A 7,643-nucleotide genomic window follows, 5' to 3' on the forward strand; every position below is an offset into this window, starting at 1 on the left:
ATGGGCTTTTGGACTCAAGACACTAGGCTGCCATCTCACAATAACAATTATTTGGGAAAAAGAAAACCATAATATACTAGCATAATAATAAAAAGTCTATCACCTAATTATTTTAAGAACTAATGGAAAACTAGTTAAATACTGCCTACTAATTATAATAATATTAACTAAAATACTAATAAAAATATCGTTCATCAAAACTGAACAAAAAGGTTTTTTTTTTTTTCAATATCATGGGCAGTTTATGGTTTCAAATTGTAAGAAATTGCTAAATATCATCATTTTATGTGCAGATCAATGGATAAATATAGCAAAAGTAGAACAAACACCGCCACAAGCAAGTTTAACATGGTCAAAGATAATTGCTTTGGCACAACTTATCAATGGCATCCCCAAACTGTAAACCATTTGTTGCGACAATGAACCTCCTAGGAAACTAGGCCTGCCCCATAGCCTACTATATAGAAAACGAGACAATAACTTGAATTCGAAATAAGATGAAACTTGCTTTTTGAGAAATTCCCAGTGTTAGTTGATCAATGCAAACGGCACTCAATGGCCGTGTCCGAGATGCATCCCAAGAACCAAGTTCCCCTGCACCAAAATAGGAACAAATACTATTAGTTTCTAAAGCAAAGCATGCTTAGAAATTTTGGTCCCATAGCCCTGTTTTGTGCACTACCAAAATGTTAGACAGCAGAAATTTAAAGACATGTTTTATTTGAATATGAAAATCGGCATGGGTTTTGGTAGTAGTATGTTTGGTAGTAAATTAGAGCCAGAATCATTACTGAAATTGTCAGTAGCAACTGAAGGATATGAAGGGTGACCTAATTCTGTTTATATGGTATTAAAAATGAGGTCTCTCTCATTTTTTTATTTCCGATTATGGTAAAAGTGGCAAACCAAACAACCCTTATCTTTTCTGCATGAAACTGGTTTCTTAAACAAAGCATGTTTAGAAATTCTGGTCATATAGTCATGTTTCATGAACTATCAAAATGTTAGACAGCTAAAAACAAAAGAAATATCTTTTCTGCATGAAACTGAGGATTATAGCAATACAATACTAGATACAGAAGCCAATTGAACACTAGATTATAAATCCAATCTAGTGTCAATCTGGCTACAATAAGCAAAATGCAATCATATTCCATTTAGAAGTTAACCTATTGAACTGCCAAAAGTCCAAAGTTTCATAATAATTTTAGTACCAACACCACTGCATATTCTTCAAGCAATAATTTCTCTAGCTTGACTAAAAGGCTCATTCCAATTTAGGTGATAAACAACGTTTTCAAATCTCAGTATGAAAAATGTAGCAGAAAACCTTGATCCTAATCATAGTTATCTAGGCGGACTTTCTAGGCGAGATGCCGTCGATTGCCTAGTCGACTAGGCGGCCGCCTAGGCGATGAGTAATATATATATATATATATATATATATATATATATTCCCATACAAAATAATTAGGATGTGAATAGGCAATTAGGCATGATGTGTGTTGGAAATAGGCAGCCATATTTACTCTACTCTAGGAAGTTGTAGCAGCCATATTTACTCTACTTTAGGGAGTTGTAGCAGCCCCATTTACTCTCCTCTAGGAAGTTGTAGCCTTGAGAAGAGTGAAACTGAAAGCTTTTGTATATTTCTATGTATTATCACTACACACTGATTACACATATATATACATAGGAATTGAGACACAAAAAGGAACTCTTTTCCTGGAAATACTACTCCCACTATCAGCACTAACACTACTGGTGCAAGCATCCTTATTTTGCTCCATAATGTTTCTACAAAGAGGAATGGGCTTTGCTCGGAACAGGAGGACGATGCTGGAGCTCGAACGTCTCCGCCATCGGAGCCACCACGCGGCACCGCCGCGCCACCGCTCTAACTCCACGCGCCGGCGCATGAGGAAGATTCCGGCCACTTCTCCGACTAGAAATTACACCGGTAGACTCGCCTTAGTGTGTAGGTTCTACCCATGTATGTTTTGTGGAGTTTTGGGGTTGTATTCTGCACTTAGGCGAGGCAAGCACATTAGGCGCTCGGTCCCGACCGACCGGACGCCTAGGCGTCGCCTAACAATGATCCTAATCTTATGTTCCAATTTTAAGTACACAAAAATGTGTTCTAGATCAAGGAAAAAGATCCAAGGTAATAAACAGCCAAACAGGAAACTGATGCAGGGCGATCTGATTAGAGCAGGGAAAGAGATTGCCGCCAACAAAGATTGAGATTACTTTTAGTGGACTGAAAATATTGTGTAACAAATTCTATACCTAGTTGTTTGTTTCTTTTCTAAGGTATATATTCTTTTATGATTCTTAGTAGTAGTATTTTACTCTAAATACATCTACAGCCTTTCGTCTAAACATTCAACTTTCAATCAATTACTATTCTTCATAACTTGATTTGGTTGCTTCTCTTTTCTACTTTCAACCCAAGAAGTCTCATTGGTTCTTAAAAGTTAAAGAGAAGGTTTACACTTCTGAGGGTATCAAAGCTCTCCAAGAAACAGGACACAGGTAATAAGAGACCCATATGCAATTTATTTGCTATAGATGAACTAGAGTAAGTTCAGGGAACAAATTATGAATTTATTTATAGAGATAGACATGTAAACTTTGTTCAAAAGTTACATATCCTTGATACCCATCTTTGAGTTCTGCTACGACATTTTCATCTTATTACATCCCAATTATGCAAGATCAGATAAAACAATCTAGTACTTTATTGGGTTTATTCTTTATCTTTGACCCCTTACAACCAGCAAAAGTATGATCTCAACCTAGCAATTTTTTTTCAAAAAGTGTTAATTGTCCCAAATCATTCTAAAACAGAAAGGTTTAATAGAGTGTACAAGAAAGGTTGAAGCTCTATGTAGGTCCAATGTCACGATTATACTCATGCTGAAAATTGTTATGCTGTAGTTTGAGATTGAAATATGATGGCTCAGAGCCGGATGCACAATTGTGTTGGAATTTTAGTTTACTAGCAGCAGGTGATCTATTTGATGGTATGGGTTTTTGCCATATTATATTCTTCACCGAGTTTGTAAACTCACTCATCTAGTTCTTACTTCTAGACTTTTGGTTACTGAACAACTCTAGTTCTCAGAAAAAAGCTGAGCAACCCAAATCCAATTTTAGCCAGGATCAAGTCAAGATTCATGCATCTTTGGGTCTACAAGGTTGCGAAATGAGGAGCCCAAACCAAAATTGCATCTTATGGATAATCCAATCAAATGCTGGAAATAACTTTGTTTGGAATATTTGCCTGATATCCCTTAGACCAAACCAGAAATAAATTGACACATTATAATCAAAAACATTCTTCAGTTTTCAATATTGAAGATCTGTAAAATATATATGTGTATATATATATATATATATATTAACAATAATAATAATAATTGTTAACTTGTGCCACTATTTACAACTCCATTATTCATGAACAAAAATGTTAAGGTAAAAAGATTTTGAACCAACAACAATCACATTTCCCTTTTTACTCCATCCCTCTTACCAGACCCAAGCACCAAGGGCCAGCAAATTGCTTTTAGTGATTTGAGTTAGAGAAATTAAGTGATATTCTCATACCCTCTTAAGCCTCCTTTGTAAAAAAATTTCCAAGACAGTCCTCATTGTGTTATGCAATATATCAACTTATGTGTGTTATTTCCTCAGAGACATGACTCTGCATCCAATGTTAAATACTTGCATTTCTTTTCCTTATTTTCTATGCAAACAACAGTTTCAAGAAAAATGAAAAGAGATGTAGACAATTTCAATAAAATTGAAGAGATGATGATTTCAAAAAATATACAAACCAAGAGAGGCCCATAAAACTTGATATGATCCTTAATAGAAAATAAATGGGCATGCAGTAATTATAATATGATCTATAAGATAATGTATAAGAGAAACTTCACTGCAGTCCCAGAACAAGTGAGAAATTTTCTTGTGTACAGTTCACTGAGAATGTGTGGGCAACTACATGCACTAACTATTCACACATCAAGTATTCCAAGAAAAAGTTTTAAACATGCTCTGGGATCATACAAAAATTTTCTATATATTACTGACATCACTTCAATTAAACACTGTCGTAAGTTCATATTGAAATAAAAGCTAATAAAATGAAAACTCAGCATAGAAGCAAATAATAGTCATAGGCTTTTTCTTGATCAAAAGAAATGGGTATTGAAGATGCGTTGTATATTAAGATGTTAGTAAAAATAGTTGTTGGCTCAATTATGCAACAAATGGGTAGAACTAATAAAAAGTTGCATCTTGAATCTATAATTGGAAAATTAATATTACCTCAACTTCTAGTTTGAACTCTTATCTTTGTCCTCTTGTGCAACAGCATCAGTCACCAGAGACAGAGGTCTTTGATCTATAACTTCATCAATTATCCCAAATTCTTTTGCCTCCTCAGGGGTCATGAAATAATCTCTATCCATATTTTTCTGAATTATATCTACTGATTGCCCAGTATGTTTTGAGTATAATTCATTTAGAGCATCCCAAACCCGAACAATTTGTTTTGTGTGAATTGTCATATCTTTAGCCTGTCCACTGTATCCACCAGAAGGCTGATGAATCACTTTAGCCTGTCCACTGTATCCACCAGAAGGCTGATGAATCATAATTGTAGCATTAGGGAGAGAACGTCTCTCACCCTTGGCTCCAGCAGCTAGAAGTAGGAGAGAACGTCTCTCACCCTTGGCTCCAGCAGCTAGAAGTAGAGATGCCATTGATGCTGCCTGACCTAGGCATATGGTGTTGATGGGAGATCGAATGTACTGCATCGTATCATATATAGCAAGACCTACAAGGAAAAACGAAAATGGAAGTTCAATCTCACTCTTCATTGAAATAATGGCTAAAACTATTCAGGCAGCATTTTTCTTTCTCTTTATTCCAGTTACCTCTACAGGCAGGGGTAATCATACGGACAGTCAATCTTTACATAGTATATATGTCTCATTTCAGTTCAATTAAATTACAAGCAAACAGTAATAGTGGGAAAAAATAATAATAACACAATCTTCATTACTGTACATTACTTTCCGCAACAGAATTAGAAAAAAAAATGAAATTCAACCCTAATTGAAAACAACAGAAGAAAAACCGACCGGCGGTGACAGCGCCGCCAGGAGAATTGAGGTACATATGGATGGGCTTGGAGGGGTTCTCAGACTCGAGAAAGAGGAGCTGAGCGACAACGACGTGGGACGTGTCGTCATTGATGGGGCCATTGATGCAGATTATGCGCTCCTTGAGAAGCCTCGAGAATATGTCGTAGGCTCTCTCCCCTCGAGAGGAGTGCTCTATTACCATCGGAACCAGTCCATACCACCGCCGAGAACTGTAACGCGCCTGAATTTGGCCGCAAAGCGGTGGAGCTCTCAGAGAGGCGGCGGCAGAGAGCCCATTCCAGAGCTTGCGCGTAATGAGGCAGCGCATGGTGGTGAAGAAAATGAAAGAGCAAAGAGGAAGATTAGACGATTAGGGCTTTGGGGTTTTGAGTTGGGAAATATAGTAAGCCTTGGGGGCGTCAGTGCGTCACTGTCTAAGTATCAAACCACCGGGCTTGGCTGCCTAGTCTTGCTTAGAGCATCCGTAAATCCGTAATACTCCAATCTTTTTGTAATTTTTGAGAAGTTTTTGTGAATATAATTAGAAAAGAGAATTTGGGAAGAAATAGATAAAAGAGAAAAAGACAAATAAAACAAAAACAAATTCTAACAACATCAACAAAAAAAAAACAATAAAGTATGATTTTAAAGTCAGATGGCGGCCACTCTGACTCGCTCCGACCGTGTTTTCTTTATTTTTATTTTTATTTTTATTTCTAACAATATTTTGTGTCTTGTAGGAGGAAGAAACCATCAAAAAAATCTCCCACATCAATGATAAACCATTTTAAGTTTTTTGGGCTTACAAAAACCAAATAAAAGCTTCTGACGTAGCTCTTAGGAAATTGAGTGAAATGGCCAAAAAACAAAAAGGGAAACTTTTAAAACTTAGACATAAAAAGAGGAGAAATTAAGTTTGGGACTTGAGTTTTGGTAAAAAAGCCAAGTCCCAAATTAGTTTTTTATTATTTCAAAATTATTTTTTTTCGCCTTAAATACGAGAAACACATGTATCATTTGGGTTTAAGCTATATATATTTGTACAACACAAATGCAAGTCCTACTTGCGTTTATAAAATAAAAAATAAAAAAAATTAAACGTCAAATGTATTGGCCAAGGTAACCCAATAGCAACTGCCGAACTAAACCTTCAAACATTTCCAATAAGAAGCGTGTAGATGTAGTCCGTTTCCTAGTAGGGTTTCCTAGGATTTTGAAAAATAATAATAATAAAATAGTGCCGATCGAGAGGGGTCAGGAGTTCACTGGTAGCAATTGGGTTGACGGGGTGAAGCAGTCGGAGAACGACAGTGACCTATGTGATTGTTGGTCGACGCCCAGTGCTTAGAGGTAATCGGCGGCTATGTTATAAATTACCTGGTGAAGTGGGTGTTNGGGAGAGAACGTCTCTCACCCTTGGCTCCAGCAGCTAGAAGTAGAGATGCCATTGATGCTGCCTGACCTAGGCATATGGTGTTGATGGGAGATCGAATGTACTGCATCGTATCATATATAGCAAGACCTACAAGGAAAAACGAAAATGGAAGTTCAATCTCACTCTTCATTGAAATAATGGCTAAAACTATTCAGGCAGCATTTTTCTTTCTCTTTATTCCAGTTACCTCTACAGGCAGGGGTAATCATACGGACAGTCAATCTTTACATAGTATATATGTCTCATTTCAGTTCAATTAAATTACAAGCAAACAGTAATAGTGGGAAAAAATAATAATAACACAATCTTCATTACTGTACATTACTTTCCGCAACAGAATTAGAAAAAAAAATGAAATTCAACCCTAATTGAAAACAACAGAAGAAAAACCGACCGGCGGTGACAGCGCCGCCAGGAGAATTGAGGTACATATGGATGGGCTTGGAGGGGTTCTCAGACTCGAGAAAGAGGAGCTGAGCGACAACGACGTGGGACGTGTCGTCATTGATGGGGCCATTGATGCAGATTATGCGCTCCTTGAGAAGCCTCGAGAATATGTCGTAGGCTCTCTCCCCTCGAGAGGAGTGCTCTATTACCATCGGAACCAGTCCATACCACCGCCGAGAACTGTAACGCGCCTGAATTTGGCCGCAAAGCGGTGGAGCTCTCAGAGAGGCGGCGGCAGAGAGCCCATTCCAGAGCTTGCGCGTAATGAGGCAGCGCATGGTGGTGAAGAAAATGAAAGAGCAAAGAGGAAGATTAGACGATTAGGGCTTTGGGGTTTTGAGTTGGGAAATATAGTAAGCCTTGGGGGCGTCAGTGCGTCACTGTCTAAGTATCAAACCACCGGGCTTGGCTGCCTAGTCTTGCTTAGAGCATCCGTAAATCCGTAATACTCCAATCTTTTTGTAATTTTTGAGAAGTTTTTGTGAATATAATTAGAAAAGAGAATTTGGGAAGAAATAGATAAAAGAGAAAAAGACAAATAAAACAAAAACAAATTCTAACAACATCAACAAAAAAAAAACAATAAAGTATGATTTTAAAGTCAGATG

At 37.2% G+C, this 7,643-nt stretch overlaps 2 protein-coding genes across 3 annotated transcripts; both read right to left on the reverse strand.

The window, feature by feature from the left end:
- Positions 1-201: 201 nt before the first annotated feature.
- On the reverse strand, positions 202-5,555 carry LOC115996214 (ATP-dependent Clp protease proteolytic subunit 2, mitochondrial-like). Of its 2 annotated transcripts, XM_031235362.1 has the most exons (5): positions 5,151-5,554; positions 4,736-4,843; positions 4,626-4,693; positions 4,333-4,583; positions 202-594 (listed from the first exon to the last, which is right to left on the reverse strand). In XM_031235362.1, the coding sequence occupies exons 1-4, from the start codon at positions 5,479-5,481 to the stop codon at positions 4,341-4,343; spliced, it is 750 nt and encodes a 249-aa protein (XP_031091222.1). In that variant the 5' UTR covers positions 5,482-5,554; the 3' UTR covers positions 202-594; positions 4,333-4,340. The 2 variants fall into 2 exon arrangements, with proteins under 2 accessions (XP_031091222.1, XP_031091221.1); XM_031235361.1 differs by having other exon boundaries at positions 4,626-4,843; positions 5,151-5,555.
- Positions 5,556-6,526: 971 nt separating this feature from the next.
- Positions 6,527-7,383, reverse strand: LOC115995938 (ATP-dependent Clp protease proteolytic subunit 2, mitochondrial-like). Its single transcript, XM_031235087.1, has 2 exons — positions 6,983-7,383; positions 6,527-6,675 (listed from the first exon to the last, which is right to left on the reverse strand). Exons 1-2 carry the CDS (start codon positions 7,311-7,313, stop codon positions 6,527-6,529), a joined length of 480 nt encoding a protein of 159 aa, XP_031090947.1. The 5' UTR covers positions 7,314-7,383.
- Positions 7,384-7,643: the final 260 nt, after the last annotated feature.

Source organism: Ipomoea triloba, chromosome 11 (assembly GCF_003576645.1).
Source record: "Ipomoea triloba cultivar NCNSP0323 chromosome 11, ASM357664v1".
Classification (NCBI taxonomy): Eukaryota; Viridiplantae; Streptophyta; class Magnoliopsida; order Solanales; family Convolvulaceae; genus Ipomoea; species Ipomoea triloba.